Here is a 20,239-nt window from a genome sequence, read left to right on the forward strand (position 1 = left end):
CCTCCACTCAAGTGAGCACAGAGCCACCTATTTGCTTAAAAGAAGACAGGAGGGTGGATATAAAAACATGGGGAAGGAACAAAGGTATAGATTTACATTGGAAAATATATTCTTGCCACAAAGGAAAAGATGGGTACAGATGTAAGTGGATATATAGGTCTGGTATCGGAAAAGTGAGATATTATCTAAAACAGTTTCATTTTCTCTTGAAGAAGGAGGTAAGGTTATCTGTTGAGATGGGAAGGTGTCGTGGAAGGCAAAGAGAGGGATCAAAGATCTAAATACTAGTAGTGTAGACGTCTCCTTCTAGAAGGTTTGAAATAGTCTTGAGCCTGGAAATTGACTTGGAAAGTACAGGATCTCAGGGACCATTTGAGATTAATGATTATGACTTTATCTTGATGCAATCTGTCCTGTAGGGAAACTTTTCGCAACAGTGTCTGCAGGCACAGAAAGAGTAAAACGCAGGGTTTGGGAGATTTTGCTAAATAAGTAATTAAAAGACAGAGGAACATGGAGTTTAGGTTATTGGCAGAAGTATTATTAAAATAATGGTCTGGGGTCTTTTTGCTGAATATGAAAATGAGAAGAAAATGGGGGTACTGGTCAATGAGGTTGGAGAGTAGAGAAAATTTGAGCAAGTGATTGAAAGGAGACAGAATTGTGGACAGAACGTGGATGTTTGAGCTGGTGATTTCATAGGTGGAGTAGTTTCTGTGATGAAAAAAGACTGAAGAAGAGCGTTTGAGATGCTCTGACTCTTCCACTTTGAACACCTTTCCCTTGTGATGAGAATTGCTTTAGAGCTTCCATTAACTGTACACCACCTTCTGCAAAAGAGTGCTCATTATCCTGAGGAAACAGAGCAAAAATTATCCTTTTCAGTTCTCTTTTGGATTTCAGGAACTCCGAGTTTAATCTGCCTCTTGGACTTCCTGTCACTTTTCCATCCATCCTCGAGTACATGTCCCCCCTTATGGGTCTTCTAAACACTGAGCTCCTGAGAAACGCCTCCACATTCCCACTATGATTCTGTAAGTGCTTTTTGCTCACTTGGGTCAGAAGTCTCGGTTACGCCAACACCAGGAAGTACAGAAGCACTAAAAATCATGGCACTTTTAAAATGAGTAAACAGGTTCTCAGGATGTCTGTAAAAGGTGCAAGCACCTCAGGGGGCAAAACTCAACTCAACACTTGACATTTCACAAAGACTACACCTTAATAACTAAGTGCGCCATATGACTGCAGTAGTGCCTCTGAGCTCTCTGGACCTCCATGTAATGTGCAATCTTCTCCCCCCCCCCCCCATCCTCACCGGAGGATATGTTTTTATTGATTTGAGAGAGAGAGAGAGAGAGAGAGAGAGAGAGAGAGAGAGAGAGAGAGAGAGAGAAATAGAAACACTGATGTGATGGGCTGTCTCCCATACGTGCCCGGCAGGGGATCAAATCCTAAACCCAGGTATGTGCCCTCACAGGGAATGGAACCTGCAGCCTTTTGGTGTATGAGATGATGCTCCAACCAACTGAGCCACCGGGCCAGGGCGCAGTCGTGTATTTTTATCTAAGTGGAGAGATACTCCATCCAGAACTCTAACACTCATCCTGGGCGGATGTGGGCACTGGATGTAGATGGTGACCAGGAACCTGACTCTAAATAGTGTGGAAGCGAGCCTGCCTGTGAGAGAGATGGCCAGGCAGGGGACACGTGGACAGAGAGGCAGTGGAGATCTCTGGGTGGGGTCCACGTCCCATCACTGGGTACATTCCGTACACCAGCCCCTCCCTTGCCTGATGTTAATTCATGAAGACTTGACTTCATTACGGAGGAGTTCGGGAAAGGTGGGGTCTGGCTCCGTGCACCCCAGCCGGCGACTCCGCCCCCCACCACCCACCCCCGCAACTCCGCCCAGCAGGGAAGGAGGCGGGGAGAAATTGCGGGCGAGGCGGGCGGCTGCCAAGGCGGCCAATCGGCGGCTGAGCCGAGGAACAGGGGCGCCGCCACCAGCCACACCGCCTCCCAAGTTTCCCCTGCGGATGCCCAGCCCCGGTGGCTCCGCTCCTCCCGGCTCAGAGGGGCCCACAGGGGCCGGAGGAGCGGACTCCCGACAGGGTTCCTAAGCCAGGGGAGAGGACGGGCGCCCCACTCGCTCCGAGGGTCGGTCAACGATGAAGAGCCGGCGGCGGCGGCGCAGGGAGTACTGCAAGTTCGCGCTGCTGCTGGTGCTGTACACGCTGGTGCTGCTGCTCATCCCCTCCGTCCTGGACGGCGGCCGCGACGGCGACAAGGGCGCCGGGCCCTGCCCCGGCCTGCACCGCAGCCTCGGGGTGTGGAGCCTGGAGGCGGCGGCGGCGGGAGAGCGCGAGCGGGGCGCGGAGGCGCGGCCGGCCGCCCAGGGGCCCGCGGGCCCGGCCCCCGGTGCGGCGGGCAACCTCAGCGGCGCCGTCGGGGAGACGGTGCCCGGCGAGAAGCAGCACATCTACGTGCACGCCACCTGGCGCACCGGCTCGTCGTTCCTGGGGGAGCTCTTCAACCAGCACCCGGACGTGTTCTACTTGTACGAGCCCATGTGGCACCTGTGGCAGGCGCTGTACCCGGGCGACGCCGAGAGCCTGCAGGGCGCGCTGCGCGACATGCTGCGCTCGCTGTTCCGCTGCGACTTCTCGGTGCTGCGGCTGTACGCGCCTCCGGGGGACCCCGCCGCGCGCGCCGCGGGCGCCGCCAACCTCACCACGGCCGCGCTCTTTCGCTGGCGGACCAACAAGGTCATCTGCTCGCCGCCCCTGTGCCCCGGCGCGGCCCGGACCCGGGCGGAGGTGGGCCTCGTCGAGGACGCCGCCTGCGAGCGCAGCTGCCCGCCCGTGGCCCTGCGCGCCCTGGAGGCCGAGTGCCGCAAGTACCCGGTGGTGGTCATCAAGGACGTGCGCCTCCTGGACCTGGGCGTGCTGGTGCCCCTGCTGCGGGACCCGGGCCTCAACCTGAAGGTGGTGCAGCTTTTCCGCGACCCGCGGGCCGTGCACAACTCGCGCCTGAAATCCCGGCAGGGGCTGCTGCGCGAGAGCATCCAGGTGCTGCGCACCCGCCAGCGGGGTGATCGCTTCCCGCGGGTGCTGCTGGCGCCCGGCGTGGGCGCCCGGCCCGGGGGGGGGCCCTCCCGCGCGCTGCCCGCCGCGCCGCGCACCGACTTCTTTCTGACCGGGGCGCTGGAGGTCATCTGCGAGGCCTGGCTGCGCGACCTGCTGTTCGCGCGCGGGGCGCCCGGCTGGCTGCGGCGCCGCTACCTGCGGCTGCGCTACGAGGACCTGGTGCGGCAGCCGCGCGCCCAGCTCGGGCGCCTGCTGCGCTTCGCCGGCCTCCGCGCCCTGGCCGCGCTCGACGCCTTCGCGCTCAACATGACGCGGGGCTCGGCCTACGGGGCGGACCGGCCCTTCCACCTGTCGGCGCGCGATGCCCGCGAGGCGGTGCACGCCTGGCGGGAGCGGCTGAGCCGGGAGCAGGTGCGCCAGGTGGAGGCCGCCTGCGCCCCGGCCATGCGGCTGCTGGCCTACCCTCGCAGCGGGGAGGAGGGCGACGCCGAGCCCGGCCTGGATGAGGAGACATCGAAGGAGGTGGAGGCCGCGGGCGCCACGTAGCCTCCCGGCCGCAGCCCGGGGGGAGATCCGGGTAAGGGGGCGCCTGGGACCGGGAGGGGCCCGGGAGGGGCTGGAGGGGCTGGGGCCAGCCTGCAGGGGAGGGCGTGATGCCGGCCCGGAGCTCACACGGTCAGGACAGGTCTGAGCGGTGGGAAAGCGCTGCTGGCGGAATTGGAGCGTCGCCACCTGCCTCCTCCAGGGAGGGCCCCGAGATGAGAGAGGTTAAGTATGGCTGAGCCGGAACCCAGGTCTAGGCACTCCCAGTGCCCTCTATGAAGTAGGAGTGAAGGTCATCTGTTGAGAATTGGGGGAGGGGGAGGGGGAGCAGAGGTCTGGGGAGAGCGGGAAAGGTTTGAAAGTCATACTGGAACTTGAGACCGGAAATTGACATGCAGAGCATAGAATTTGGGGGACCATTTGAGGTCGATGATGATGACTTTATCTTGATGGCAATCTGTGCTGTGGGGTTAGGTGGAAAGTTATTGACTCTTATTCTACCTCCCCCAATCTGTTTTCTTCTCTCTCTCTCTCTCTCTCTCTCTCTCTCTCTCTCTCTCTCTCTCTCCCTCTCTCTCTCTGATGTGCAGGTTCCAGAACTTTTCTTCTGAGTTCCCAAGCACACAGGCATAGTCAGGCTTCTCTTGCAATATTTTTTGCCCGTGTGTGTCTCAGGCTCTGGTATAGTGGCCTAGAATGCACTTAGCTTTCCTCCTGGCTCATGTGGAGTCTCCTCCTACCCCCACGGCTGGTGTTGGCAGGACATTTGACCATATCCCATTTACAGCAATTCCCAAGAGCTGCTTGGTCAGCTTCCTCTAGTGTCGACAAGACCTCAGGGCCGGGCTTCCCCTCGCTTCATCCCATCCGTTTCTTTGTTTTGTTTTTAATATTTTTATTTCAGAGAGGAAGGGAGAGGAAGAGAGTGATAGAAACATCAATGATCAGAGGGAATCATTGATTGGCTGCCTCCTACACGTTGGACCGAGCCCGCAACCCAGGCATGTGCCCTTGACCGGAATCGAACCTGGGACCTTTGGGTCCGCAGTCTGACGCTCAGTCCACTGAGCCAAACCAGCTAGGGCAACCTTAGATCCGCAGTAGCAACAGGAGGAGCTTTGTGAAAAAACACGCCCCCCCCCAATTTGTTTTGTTCTTTCTCTGTAAAGTATACATCCTGAGATGCTCAAATGGGGCTGAAATGATCTCAGAATGTGTTCAGTGTCTGGTCAGTTGTTGGCCGAGGGAAGAGTTTGTTCTGCATGAGGCTGACTTTAGGAGTCTAGTCAGTGGCATGGGGATACGTTTCCCCAAACTGTGTGGGAGTTGGAAGGGTGAAGCTTTCTGCACTGTGCAGTCCAGAGGAGGAGGAAAAGCCGGGCCTGGTGGGAGGAAGTGACTTAAGTTTCCATTCATTATTTTATAGTATAATTCACTATTCCCCTGGGATGACGCTCTGAGGACAAAGTTGAAGATGTTAATGAACGTGGATATTGTTGTTGTTAGTAGCAGCTGGCTGAATTTTCTCCCAGTAATCAAGTGGTTTTGTATGTCAGTTTCTGTACTTTCTGGGAAGTCTGTGTTCCTTCCTGGTTTCCAGAGGAAAGGACAGTAAGGCCCAGGGTGACTTGTCACATCTGAACAAAAACATCCTTTCATCTGTTAATCCTGTATTTACAGATGTAAATAACATAATGGTCCCTAACCCTCCTTCAGAGGCCTGAGGGATCCCCTCTCCAGGGCAGATGCTGCATTTTATGACTTTATAGAACTGACAGTCTCCCAGAAACTTTTCAGTTTTCCCCCATTTTAAAAATATTTTTTTATTGATTTCAGAGAGGAAGGGAGAGATAGAAACATCAATGATGAGAGAGAATCATTGATTGGCCGCCTCCTGCACGCCCCCTACTGGGGATCAAGCCTGCAACCCAGGCATGTGCCCTTGACCAGGAATCCCCAGTTTTCTTAACATTTATTGAGTGCTGATTGGGGTGGGATAAGAAAGAGAATAGAGAGGAGGGTTTAGTACAAGGCTTCATCTTCTAGGACGTTACTAGTATAAAGGTGACTATGGAGGAGACACTAGTGCTGCTGTTTGGAAGGCCAACCGGGCTTTCTCTGCAAGGCTGCAGGGACATCTGGGAGCCAGTTTTAGGCTCTTCCATACTTTGGTGACTAATCCCTTCCTCCCACATTTCTGCTGGAATTATTGGACACTTACCATGTCTCCACCAACATTATTGACCCATCGATGAGTTTCTAAAACCCTGTCAGGCTCTACTTTAGGGAAGAGAAGGGAATGGATCCTTATGTACCATGCATTGAGTTGGGCATTGTACATATATCATTATTTGGACATGTTATCAGTTATATAGATGAGGAATCTGAGACTCAGAGAAGTTAAGTAATTTGCCTGAAGTCACACCTGGGCTGGTGAGGGTGAAGCAACTTTGGCGTTCGAACCCAGAGCTCAGAATCTCTCCATTATAACACACCCTTACCTGGCCTCCCTTAGCAGCCCCTGGCAACACCATTGGTACTCCAGCCATTCTTAGAGACTAATCTGGGGTGAGAAACACATTTAGCTTTATTACTAATACTAGAGGCCCAGTGCATGAAATTCATGCACTGGTAGGGTCCCTAGCAGCTGCTGGCTGCCCAGGTACTCCCTCCCTTCCCCCGGCCAGCCCTGCAGACCCCCCCCCCCCCGTCAAACTCACTGATGAACTCCCAGTCGAGGGGACAATTTGCATACTATGCTTTTATTATATAGGATGTTTCAACTACTGAACAAATCAATAAAATATCCCGGAGCTGCCAACAACAACCTACACAGGATAGCTGGTACCTCTCCAGCCAGCCTCCCCATGGCTGCCCTTCTCATGGGGCATCTGACCATGCCCTCAGCTCATCAGTGAAAAAGGTCTACACATTAATTGACCTGAGTAACTCCTGGATGGTCCAGACCTGACAACCAGGATTTGCCAGGGAGGGAGTTGGTGCAATTTTTTCAGGGCTGGATGGGGGCCTCAGCACCCTGAATCAAGTTACCAAGGACCCAGACCCTTTCCACCTTTTGCATCTTTTTGGATTTCATGCACCAGCTTATCTTCCCACTGTCACGAGATGGTAGCCTCAGCAACAAGCATCACTTCCTCACACGACTACTCAGGGTTTTTAAAATGCAGAAAGGGAGGAAACTGATCAGCAAGTAAGCAGTGGAAGAGTTTTTCCTTATCTGTCTCTCTTTCCTTCAATCTGGTTATGGAAACCTTTCCCAGAATCCCCTGCCCCCAGCCAACTTCCTTTTACATCTCACTGGCTAGAATTGACTGGTCCAAAAATCGGTGAAAGTGACTAGCATCATCATGTTTGGACACATTACATTCACTGGAGGAGCTCTTGTTTCTAATGTCAATACCTGAGTTCCACCCCTAGAGATATTGATATAATTGGTCCGGCATTGGGATGTTTTTAAAAGTTCCCCAGGTGACTGACTGTACTGTAGAGAGAAGCTGAGGACCACTGACTTAGACCACTCATGATTCATCCCCCAGGCTAGGTTGTTGCCACGGGAACAAGATCAGGATGGGGGCTGTTAATGAGCAGCAAACTGTCTGCCACAGTAATCCTATATAATGAGAGAAATATGCAAATTAGGCCAGGACATCATGACCAGCTCGAGAGGCTACGTCACGACCAGCTCAGAGCACGCGCCCCCAGCCCTAGTGGACACACACCACACACCAGGGCTGGGGGCGGGCTCCAAGCAGCCATGGCATGGCTCAGAGCCCGCCCCCAACCCCTGCGCTGCCAAGCTCCGAGGCCACTCCTGCCGGGGTTCACGGGCAAGCAAACCACACAGCCTGCTCTGGGAGCCTTCCTGCCCTGGGAGCAAGGCCCCTGGTGGGAGTGCAGTGCTGTCCAGCTCCAAGGCCACTCCCGCCAGGGGCTTGCAGGCAGGAATACCACACCACCTGCCCTGGGACCAAGGCCCCTAGAGGACCCACGGACCCGCCCAGGGGGGCATGCTCCAAACCGCAGCGTGGCTGGGACCAAGGCCCCCAGCAGACCCGCCCAAGAGGGTGTGCTCCTAGCAGTGCCGCAGCGGAGACCAAGGCCCCTGGCGGACCCACGGACCTGCCCAGGGGGGCATGCTCTGAGCCTCTGCAGCCAGACTGTGGCTTAGGCCCGCTCCCTGTTGGGAGCAGTCCTAAGCCATCAGTAGGACATCCCCTGAGGGCTCCCAGACTGTGAGAAGGGGCAGGCTGGGCTGAGGGACACCCACCCAGTGCACAGATTTTGTGCATCAGGCCTCTAGTTTATGTGAAGGAACTTGGAATTGTGAAATTCCAAGCAGATGTAGGGTATTAATATGGAAAGGGGAAAATGTTTTAAATTATTCATGACTATGGTTCCCAGCAGACTGATGTGCTATCCTATCCTTTTCACCTCTACCCTTGGTAGGACCCAGGCTTTCATTCCCATAGGCATTTAAGACACCTTGAAAAGAGATAAGTGCACTGTACCTTAATTCCCAAGAGTCAGAAAGCTTTTTTTTCTGAGGAAATCATCCAAACAGAAAAAGCAATGACCAACCACCCCCAAGTCCCTAACAACATTATGAAAGTCATTCCATTTTAATCAGGTTATTATGCTCCAAATGGCGCATGTATAAATATTACTTCAAGGAGAACCTCGTGCTTCAACACAGACTGCCGATGAAAAGGCATTTGTTAAACATTGTTCCTACACAGATTTCTCATTCAAGAAAATTCATTTAAGTTTCCAATTGTAAGGCATTGTGGGTGCTGTGTTCGTGCTAGAGGGATGGAAGTTAGGAGGGATAGTGCATGTGTGTGTGCGTGTGTATGTGTGTGTGTGTGTATCCATAAGTAGGTACCTGAGTGGCAGGGCTACAGTAAGGTGTAAGCAATTTTTATTTTATTTTTAAATATATATTTTTATTTCAGAGAGGAAGGGAGAGGGAAAAAGAGATAGAAACATCAATGATGAGAGAACCATTGATCAGTTGCCTTCTGCATGCCCCACACTCGTGATCAAGCCCACAACTCAGGCATGTGCCCTGACTGGGAATCGAACATGACCTCCTGGTTCATAGGTTGATGCTCAACCACTGAGCCATGCCAGTCGGGCATCTTTACACGTTTTCTCTGTGCTCCCGAGAGCTGTCCTTGTAGTCTGGGAGAGGGCAAAGGTGTGAATTTGCAGTTGCTGAGGGCAGGACTCAGAGAGTTTTCAAAGAGGTGTTTTTTGGTCTGGGCAGAGATTTTCTTCTCATGTATACAAATGTAATATAGTTGGCAATGATGCTTTGAAAAAAAAAACATTTATAAGCAGCTGGCTTAAAATCCCTCAGTACACCTTTTCTCAGGCTCAGCATGAGCAACACAGAAAAGAATGAAACTAAAAGCTAAACTGGCCTTGCTTTTTTGTGTCTGATGTTCTTGTTGCACAAGATGACTAATAAATGAACCTCCCTCTCTGTGAGGGCTTCTGATTCCCTCTACCTCTTGCTTCATAATGGAACTGAAGGAACTTGCTCTACTGAAAGAAACATTTCTGCTTAGATGCAGTATAGAGGAAGAACGGTAGAGACTGAGAAACAACCTTGGCCCAAGTTCAAGAACACAGGGAAGTGAACGGTTAGGGAGCTGAATAGGAAGTAGCTTCAACTGGAGAAAAGTTGCAGCGCTCAGTGATATGTTCGTGAGAATTGGAGCCCTTCAGTTTTGCTCCCTGCCCCCCATGGCCCTCAGGCACCAAGCCAGCAGCCCGGTTTGACATTTCTGCAGCTGGTCTTGCTCACATTAAAGACCATTATGCTGGATCCTGGGAAGAAATTGGAACATCACTTGATAGTAAATATATATAGGGTGTCCCAAAAAATGTATGCACAGTGTTTAGCTGATAGCTCAATTGATGTTTCTTTCTTTTCAAATTTGACCCATTAGAATGAGTAAGTATTCAAAGTGTGTATACATTTTTGGGACATGCTGAATATATATATCATCATCCGAGGATATAATTTGAGAGAGAGAGGGAGAGAGAAAGGGAGAGAGAGAGAGAGAGAGAGAGAGAGAGAGAGAGAGAGAGAGAAACATCGACCAGCTGCCTCCCATACATACCCTAACCAGGGATAGAACCTGCAACCTAGGCTTGTGCTCTGACCGGGAATCGAACCCACAACCTTTTGGTACATGAGATAACACTCCAACCAACTGAGCCACCCAGCCAGGAATGACAGTGAATACAAGTATTTTAAATCAGAAGATTAAGAGGATGTGAAAAACAACCACCAGGTCTGACTTCCATCCTGACCATGTTTGTTTGGAGTAAGCAGATTCTCCTCCCGTGAAGAGCCACATGCCAAAAATTATCACCAAGGGAGACAGGTTTTTACTCATGGCATGGAAGCCCTTTCTGTTAACACTCCTGTCACAGGCCCCAGTAGGCAGCCCCAGGGGCACAGGGAGAGCTGTGAGGGCCCAGGGCAGTCTTTGGGCTATGCCATCAAGAAGCCTCACATCTGGGCAAAACCCAGATGCCCAGAGGGATGGTTTGGAGAGATTAATTAATATTGTGTGATTAAGATCATTTGGGCCTGGCTGGGTGGCTCAGTGGTTGAGCATCAACCTATGAACCAAGAGGTCACAGTTTGATTCCCAATCAGGGCACATGCCTGGGTTGGGGGCTTGATCCCCAGTAGGGGGTGTGCAGGAGGTAGCCAATCAATGATTCTCTCTCATCATTGATGTTCCTATCTCTCTCTCCCTCTCCCTTCCTCTCTCTGAAATAAAAAAAAACACATATTTTTAAAAAAGGTCATTTGGATGTGGTAACCAGCAGCTTGGAAGCAGAGAAAGCAGCCTAACTGAAGGTCTGACACAGAACATTACAGAGACATTCATAAGGTATGGGAGCCAGTAGGGGCGTGAAACTGAGTTCTTTTATAAAGATGAACTGAAGAGAGTTATGAGCAACCCCCAGAGTGACCTGGGAGGCTAACTAAAGCAGTCCTTACATACACACAGATAAGGGGAACATTAAGGAAAAATGTCCCAGAGCTTAGAAGTCACTTTCACCATGACTAAGACCAGACATTACCAAAAAGGATGCATTCCTGCCTTGGAGAGATTATGGGAACAGTAAGCCAGAAATACTAAGATGAAGATAATGTTTTAAAAATAGGACTTCCTTTCAAACAGTGTGGAGTTTGGCATATGTTAAATAGACAGATTTTGGAAGCAATAAAAGCAGATGCTATCTCTTGCTCTAATAAAGAATATCACCAACACAGATGTAATAAAGGAAAACAAGACATTTTTCATGTTCTACAAACAACAAAAAGTTACATGTTGTTGCCTAAGGATAGCAAAGGAGGCTATTTTGCAAAAAAAGAGATGGTTGGCTGAAAATAAACACGCCTCCAAAGAACAACAAAGCTCTTAGCATGATTGAATGCTTTTTAAATTAATTTTATTTTTGTTTCTCAACAACCAAAAGGGAAAAGAAATGCTTTTCACCTCAGGAAAAATCCATGTCCTGCTCCTAAGTATGGCCATCTCGGGCAATCCTACAGGCCCCGGGGGAGGACTGGTTTACACGCTCTAGTGTCCTGTGCCAACATAAACCTCCTCTCAGCCATGGGGCCACTTTATCCCCTCCAGCTTGTGGACAAGGCTAGGAAAGGGAGGAACAGACACAGCCCCTCGCTCTGCAGGGAGAGCTACCGGAAGTGACGGGCTGGACTTCCGCTGACACACACAGACTCTGTATACTGACCAGCCATCCTAACCTGTGAGTCCTAAAACTGATGAGGGCAGCCCCAGTGCCCAGCACCCCTTCAGCCACGCCATTGGCTGATGGCTCCAGTGGAGGCCAAAGGGTCGCCTGTGTGGCAGCTGCAAGCTCTGGTCACTTCCCAGCCCCATGCCCTTACTAACCCCTGCCATCTCCACTTGGTGGATGACAAACATCTGTAGGTGAGTGGTCAAATATATGTTTTCAATGCTGACTCAGTTCCTTCATTTGACTTGGGAATGACCTTACTCACAAAAGCAATTATGTCTGCCAATTAAAATTGTATCTCGGAGCAGTTCAAGGAAAGGAAACAACAAAAGTCAACTAGGCAAACTCAGCTGTTTTCAAATTTCATTAATACTGGTTAGGAGCACATTCATTTCGTTCTCAAGTGAACTCAAGAACTTGGGAAATTTTTAGTTGGGGTTGGGGTATGATAAAATTGGAAACATTGTTTAATTCTATTGGGGGACTATAATGGCCATTTAATCATTGCACTGGCTGACCCTGGGGCTTGACTAATGACTCACATGGATTGAGGTTTTACTCTGATTTCCGGAGCAGAAAAGTGGGTCTTTTCCTCCCACCATGGACAGAGAGAAGGGTATAAGGGCAGCTTAGCTCTTTACATGGGTTGCTCAGGTCCAGGCAAATGACCTCTCCCCTAATTTCTCCCTGAAGTCCCCAGACAAGAGTGTGTGTGTGTGTGTGTGTGTGTGTGTGTGTGTTACTCCATCCCTGCCTGTTTTCATCAGAAGCAAGAGTTGTTTCAAGTATTAAATACAACTGAAACTAATATTGACTAGCCCAAGTACGACAGCACCCCCTGCCACTTAACTTTTCAAATTGAAAGTCTGAAAGTGATTTATCACATTTATATTGTTTATAGTGCATTTCTAGACTATTTCGTGGCGGGGGAAGGGGGGTTGCAGTTAGATTAGCAAACTGTTTCCTATTACAGTTTGCTTTAGATTCACAATGGATGGATGCTTGCACTTTGATATTTCTGGTATTTCAAGTATTATTTTGCCATCATGCCTAAGCAGCTCCCTTTAAAAAAGTCATTAACTTAATGGTTCTATTGTTGTAAACATTGTCAGTCATTTCCGGTTTCCTTGGCACTGCATTTCACTGATTGGAGGTGCAGACAGGAAGGTTAAGAAAGCTTAACAGATATGCTTAGATGGTAACATCATCTACAGAGGGTGGCTCCAGGGTCAGATGCTGGGAGAAGACCCTACAAGGACACTTTGCTATTGAAAAGGAGGCTAACGAAGTCCTCAGGCCATTTGTTCTGGAGTGGGTCCAGGAGGAAGGCTGTTACAATGGGCTGGAAAGTAATTCACCAGTGATAACGGGACCTGCTGAATACCCGGAAATCTCAGACCCCTCAGCCCAAGTGCCAAGTCGCAATACCAACTTTTAGCATCTGTGAAGTCTCTTTTGGTGGTAAACCCAGGATGCTGCACCTGGCACAAGCGAATGGGCAGGGGCAGATGAGTACTTTCAGATACAAAAACAAGAGCAACTTAAAGAAGGGTGGGCAAAAATCTACAAGTGTGGTTCAAGCAATGAAGTAAGGTGTCCAAGCAAGTTCCCAGATCTACTTGGGAGGCCCAGGGCTCAGTGCCTGACTTGAAAGAGGACAGGAAGGCCACCGAGAGAGGCAGAGCTGCAAGTTCATGTGGTTGAATCTTCTGTTCTCACACTTTAAAGCAAGCAGGAAGTTGATTCTTCTTCCTCCCCCATCCCAGCTGAAAAAGTATGATTAAAATGCTGAGTGTGTCTTCCTGAGTTATTCTGCTGTAGCCTGGGGGGCTCAGCACAACCAACTGCATGCAATCACAGTCCAGGCTCCTTCACCCAGAAAGAAGTTTCCCTTTGATGGCCGTGAGGCTATTAGGAGGTCACCCAGCTGCATTTAGGGTCCAGCTGGTCATTTAAATACTCAGGGGAACTGTAGCAAAGGCCATAAAATATACACAACTCATTGGAGTATGACTTTGAATCTTTAAGTAAATAATCCTTTTTTTAAGGGAACTTGTAAATTTAATATTAAGGAATGACTTCACATTTCAATGCCACATATTAAAAAACCCTTTTATGCACAATTCACAAGACAATGATATAAAGAAATCATATATCACTGCTTGGGGTACTCCATTAAACAGTGAGATGTGGTTGTTACAAGGTAGTTTTATTTACTTGCAGCAAATAAAGGAGAGACAGGAGATTCATATCCAAAGCCCTGCCTTGCTAAGGGAAGCTTAGCCATTAATTATATGCACTATTTGGTCAATTATCTATATATATAAAAGCCTAAGTGACCGTTACAATGGAACAGCCAGAACAACCAGTCAACCAGTCGCTATTTTGCGCACTGACCATCAGGGGGCAAACGCTCAATGCAGGAGCTGACCCTTGGTGGTCAGTGTGCGCCCACAGGGGGAGCACTGGTCAGCCAGAAGCCGGGTTCATGGCTGGCAAGTGCAGCTGTGGCAGAGGGAACCTCTCCCGCTTCCACAGCAGCACTACCTAGCAATGGCAGCAGGCACAGCAGGCCAGGATAAGTGTGAGTGGCACAGTGCCCGGACCCAGTTTAGGCTCCTCCCTGGCTGCCTGTCGCTTGGCACACTGCTATATCCCCCAAGGGGTCCTGGATTGCGAGTGACTGTGTCATAGCTTATAAACTGCTACATCCCACACACAGTTAAACAAGGAAGGTGGCTTCTGCAGTATTTGAAAAAGAGATCTGTGGCTGCTTAATGCTAATTCATCAGAAGAATCTACAAACTGTCCACATCCTGTTTATTCTACATGGGGACAAACATGCACTCCTATATATTGGGAACAGTCTCTTAGATTTAAAAATTAAAACCTGGCAAGACTACTCTAACACTGAAAAAACAGGATGATACAGCGATGACATGCATGGACTCTGGCTTGCACATTTTATGGTCAGCCCTGATTCTGACACTTATAACTGTGTGACAAAGCCAATTACTTAACTTCTCTCTGCTTCAGTTTTTCCACCCATAAGATGGGGAAAATGGTACTACTGCCTCAGAAGGATCATGTTAGGTACTACTTTTTATAATCAGGGCAAAAAAAATGTAGCTGCCCATACAACAGCAAGATGCCTTTCACCTGTATAAAAGTATGGTCACTGGTGCATGCAGCATCCCGGATTGCAAAGAGGGATGTCTGACTGCTGGTTTCAGGCCTAAACTGGCCGTCGGACATCCCACGAGGTGTTCCAGATTGCAAGAGGGATTTCTGACTGCCGGACATCCCTCGAGGGGTCCTGGATTGTGAGAGTGTGCAGGCTAGGCTGAGGGAGGCCCCCCCCCCACCACTGTGCACAAATTTCATGCACTGGGCCTCTAGTATGTTGATATCCTCTTTTCAGTTGGCTACTTTCATCCCGTTGAGTTCCTTGTTAGCTCATCCTGTTTACTGCTGCATCTGCAAAATACTGGGCTATACTTTAACATTTAGCAAGAAATAACATTTAGAACTGCCCAGACCTTGAGATCCTTGTCCTATCTAACAAAATCTCTATAAATCTGGAAATTAATTGTACTAAGATAATTTTGGAATTATCTATTTTTTATTATCATACAACATAGGTCTTTAAATACTTTTGACTTACGAATGACTGGAAAGGTTTATATTTGTTTGAGGTGATTCAGGCAGTAACAAACATTTTCATTCTCCCCAAATTCTGGGTAAGTGGAAATAGTTTTGACCAAGAAGTTTAGTAGCTTAACATTTAATTCTTCATTGTCAAACATCTAGTAGTTGAAAGATAGGGCAAGGCTAGCTACTTGGTCACTGCTGGCTGATAAACTGAATGATTGGTTCTTAAATATGCATCCAAAGTTGAATATTTCATAGCTCCAACTGAAGAGGGCCCCCACAGTATTAAGAAGAGTGGGATCTGGAGTGAATTTAATTTTTAATCCTATGTCTAAAACACTGGGGGCTTAAGAATTTTGAGAAACGTCACACTAAGAATTAATGGAAATAGGAACCAAGATGGTGGCATAGGTAAATGCCTGTATTTGCCACCTCCCAAAACCACATCAAAATCACAACTAAAATACAGAACCCAGCTCAAGTGACTGGGGAGGCTGAGCCACTGGGCCCTATAAAACACCTACTACACAAGGCTACTCTATCAACTCAAGGAGACATAGCAGCTCTACCCAATACATACAAACAAACACAGGGAAGCAGCCGAAATGCAGAGACAAAGAAACATTTCACAAATGAAAGAAATGGAAGAAAGCAAACTACTGGATATAGAGTTCAAAACCACAGTTATAAGGTTACTCAAGAGTCTTCTAGAAACCTCCAAGGAACTTAGTGAGACTTTCAAGGATCTTAGTGAGAAAGCCAAACACATGGAAAAAGACCAGTCAGAAATTAAGCATACACTGACTGAAATAAAAAATAATATACAGGCATTCAACAGTAGAGGATTCTGAGAATCAAATCAATGATTTGAAATATGAGGAAGCAAAAAACATCCAGAAGAGCAAAAAGAAATAATCCAAACTATGAAGATCATGAAAGGAGCCTCTGGGACAACTTCAAGTATACCAACATTTGTATTTTGGGGGTGCCAGAAGAAGAGAGAGAGCAAGATGTTGCAAACCTATTTAAAGAAATAATGACAGAAAACTTCCTCTACCCGGTGAAAGAAATAGACTTACAAGTCCAGGAAGCGCAGAGAGTCTCAAACAAGATGAACCCAAAGAGGACCACACCAAGACACATCATAATTAAAATGCCAAGGGCTAAAGACAAAGAGAGAATCTTAAAAGCAGCAAGAGAAAAGCAGTTAGTTACCTACAAGGGCATGCCCATACAACTGTCAGCTGATTTCTCAACAGAGACTATGCAGGCCAGAAGAAAGTGGCAAGAAATATTCACAGTGATGAATAGCAAGGAACTACAACCAAGATTACTCTACCCAGCAAAGCTATCATTAAGAATTGAAGGTCAGATAAAGAGCTTCACAGACAAGAAAAAGCTAAAGGAGTTCATCACAACCAAACCAGTATTATATGAAATGTTGAAGGGTTTTCTTTAAGAAGAGGAAGAAGAAGAAAAAGATCAAAATATGAACAACAAAATGGCAACAAATATATACCTATTAACAATTGAATCTAAAAATCAAAATAAACTAATATGAAATCTAATGAACAGAATAAACTGGTGAATAAAATAGAATCAGAGGCATGGAAATGGAACAGACTGATGATTCTTAGAGAGAAGAGGGATGGGTGGGGGAAGAGATTAAACAAAGATCTTATATGCATACTAGAGGCCCGATGCACAAAATTTGTGCAAGAGTAGGCCTTCCTTCCCCCGGCTGCTGGCACTGGCTTCCCTCCAGCACCCGGGACCTGGGCTTCCCTCACAGCCCCAGCTTCGCCTGGAAGGTCGCCCAGAAGGACATCCGATCTAATTAGCATATCACACTTTTATTATTGTAGACTAGAGGCCCCGTGCACGAAATTCGTGCACAGGGGGTGGGGGAATCCCTCAGCCCAACCTGCACCCTCTCCATTCCATGAGCCATCAGGGGATGTCCTACTGACGCCTTAGGCCCACTCCCCATGGTTCTCTGCTCTCTGTGAGGCCTGGCTGCTTCACCCCGTTGTCCTCTGTCTGCAGGGCCTGGGGGCTTCACCGCCGCCACTGCACGAACAGAGCCACCATGCCCTGCTACCCACTCTCTGTCTCTGTCTGCCGGGCCTGGGGGCTTTGCCACCACCTTCGTGATGAAGCCCCCATGCCCTGCTGTCAGCTCTCTGTCTGCTGGGCCTGGGGGCTTTGCCACCATCATGTGAAGGAAGCCGCCACACCCTGCTGTCTGCTCTTTGTCTGCTGGGCATGAGGGCTTCATCGCTGCTGCCACACTAAGGAAGCAGCCACACCCTGCTGTCAGCTCTCTGTCTGCTGGGCATGGGGGCTTCACCGCCATCATGGCAATGAAGCCCCCATGCCCTGCTGTCCACTCTCTGTCTCTTTCTCCCTGGCCTGGGGGTGCTTTGCCACCACTGCCGCATGAATGGAGCTGCCATGCCCTGCTGTCTGCTGTTTGCCAGGCATGGGGGCTTAGTCACCACCGCTGCGTGAAGGAAGCCACCACGGGGGCACACCTCCAGCCCAGCAGCCTCACGTTGTGTCTGCTGGGCTGGGAGCATGCCCCCAGCCTAGCAGCCCCGTGTTGTGTCTGCATCCCTCCCTTCCCCTGCGGGCTGGGCTTGGGATGCTGGCGTCATCGCCCTGGCGCCAGCATCCCACCCCTGGCCTCTCGATGCCTGCATATGTAAATTAACCCACCATCTTTGTTGGGTTAATTTGCATACTCACTCCTGATTGGCTGGTGGGGGGTCGTGAAGGTACAATTTGCATGTTTCTCTTTTATTAGTGTAGATATGCATTACCTATGGACACAGACAATGGGGTGGTGAAGGCCTGGGGTGGGGTGGGAACTGAGTGGAGGGAGACAATGGGGGCTGGTGGGGGGAGAGGGACATCTGTAATATTCTCAACAATAAAGATTAAAAAAAAGAATTAATGGATATGTTTATATTTTAACCACAACAAAAATATTGAAAATGGTAGGAAATTTGATGATAGTTTTTTCAGTTTACTTGGGGGCTACAGGTATAGCTTCAATCCCACCTCTTTCCCCCACTCTACCTAGTCTCAGAAAGCTCTATTTTCCTTAAAGGCACCCCACGGGAGCAGCTGCAGAAAGCACAGTCACTCTGACAGAGGTACCCCGATCTTTTTCCTGTCTTTATTCTCATTTATCCCCTCTTGGGTTACACTTATTCCTGGACTGTCTTTACAAAGCAGAAATGATAGATACTGGTTTGGTATGGATTTCTAGCATTGAATAATGCAGTTTAGATAAGGAAGATTAAAGGTTTAATATTTAAGAGGCCTTATATCATCATGATTCAACAGGCTGTTTGTGAATTTTGGTGTTCTGAAGTTCAAACATCCTTCATTTCTTTCCTTCCAGGTCAGGCATCATGAACAGGGCACTCAGCATGTTGCCCCAGCACTGGAGAAGCCATGCTGTGGAGGCAATCTATTATGCTGTCAGAGACTGGGACTTGATTTGGTACCAACTGCTGTGCAATTCTGGAGAGCAGGAATATCATGAGCGTATTAAATAATGACGGACACATTGGTTGAAACAAAGTTTCCAGTAAGGAAGTGCAATGTGGATAATCATGGCAATAAAATAGGAAGAGCTTTAGTTCCCAACCCGAACCTGCCTCGGCTGGAGCCATTTCAACAAGGCGTCCTCACAACAAAGAGATACGATTGGTACCATTTCCCATCATCAGGTGTCTGGACAAAAGATTAATGTGAATAAGGGCCAAGCGCGGTCCTGTGTATCTTGATTAAATTACACACTATTAAATAAAAGGTCTAGATGATATTGTTTTAAACCTGACTCATCCAACCCTTCTTCAAACAGCTCCCCTTGCCACCACTCCTGAACTGATTTTTAAAAAGTAATTTCTCTCTGTAGGGGGGAGAGAAATGAACTGAAACCATTTTTTGCTTTTAAATTGTTCCATTTGGTATTTTGTAATCATACTATTAAATGACTGAGTCATGCTAATGATAGGATTTTTGTTTTGTTTTGCTAGGAAGCTTCAGATTTTATGATGTAGTTTGATTCTGGGGAAAGCTAGTCTACAAAGGAATATGAAGACTATAAAATAAACTGCATGTTGGGTTCAAGATTCTTAGCAATTATCCAATATTCAAAGCCTACTAAAGAGAGTTTCAGGCCAGGAAAAGTCACAGGCAGAGATGAGTTTAAAGTGGTTCTTTTAATCCTAAGGCACATGTTCCCATGGTTTTTAGACCCTATTTTAAAATTAAAGTTTTTCAAGCATCTAAATTGGGTTGGCAAAAACATTTTCTGTGAAGAGCCAGACAGTAAAGGGTTCCTGCTTTATAAGCAAATAGTTGCTCACTTCTGTCATAACTTCTCAGTTCTGCATGAAAGCAGTCACAGACAATATGCAAATGAATGAGCATAGTGTATGCCAACAAAACTTTATTTACAAAACAGGCAGTGGGCCAGTCCGGATCCAGGTGCCGGCTGTCATTTGTCAACTCCTGGTCTACTAGTAAATGAAGCTAGAGAGGAATCGCTTCCACCTAGAAAAGAACCTCTCAGTGAAGAATACGATCATACTACACTTCTACTAACAGACAATACTTTTAAAAGACAAAACAAGATCAGTTCAGCCAGTTTAATCTTTTTATTTTGAGTTTTGTAAAAAAAAAAATACAGAAAGAGCTTTGAGAAAAATGTGTTAAATATCAGCAAAAGCAGGAAAACGTGACTAGCTTTACAATATCAATCTAAACATATACACAAAGGCAAACATTAAGTAGGATGCTACGGAAAGACAGCACTTTGGGGTCTAACTTCAGTTTTCTTTATTGCACATAAAGGTTGCTGATAACTCCAAGTCTTCACTTTTTCACAGTTAAACATATTTTAATATTATTTTGTATAACATGTTTATATAACGTACTGTTACATAATGTTAATTTTATAAAACCACCAGTTTGCCACAGTTGAATGGAAATAGAAGACAAAATTCTCCCCAACTACAGTATTTAAGCTTTCTATAAAAAGTTCTCCAGAAGGTCACATCGTCCATGTTAAATTTATCCTATTCTATTTAAAAAATTGCTTTGTAGATATTAAATGAATATTGGTGGCCTTC

At 48.0% G+C, this 20,239-nt stretch overlaps 1 protein-coding gene across 2 annotated transcripts; it reads left to right on the forward strand.

The window, feature by feature from the left end:
* The first annotated feature begins 1,980 nt into the window (after nucleotides 1-1,980).
* Nucleotides 1,981-18,937, forward strand: CHST7 (carbohydrate sulfotransferase 7). Of its 2 annotated transcripts, XR_009450562.1 has the most exons (3): nucleotides 1,981-3,663; nucleotides 10,475-10,564; nucleotides 18,502-18,937. XR_009450562.1 is itself a non-coding variant. In XM_059678991.1 (2 exons), the coding sequence occupies exon 1, from the start codon at nucleotides 2,169-2,171 to the stop codon at nucleotides 3,630-3,632; it is 1,464 nt and encodes a 487-aa protein (XP_059534974.1). In that variant the 5' UTR covers nucleotides 1,982-2,168; the 3' UTR covers nucleotides 3,633-3,663; nucleotides 18,502-18,937. The 2 variants fall into 2 exon arrangements, 1 of the variants encoding a protein (XP_059534974.1); XM_059678991.1 differs by lacking the exon at nucleotides 10,475-10,564 and having other exon boundaries at nucleotides 1,982-3,663.
* Nucleotides 18,938-20,239: the final 1,302 nt, after the last annotated feature.

This window comes from Myotis daubentonii, chromosome X, assembly GCF_963259705.1.
Source record: "Myotis daubentonii chromosome X, mMyoDau2.1, whole genome shotgun sequence".
In the NCBI taxonomy this organism is placed as follows: Eukaryota; Metazoa; Chordata; class Mammalia; order Chiroptera; family Vespertilionidae; genus Myotis; species Myotis daubentonii.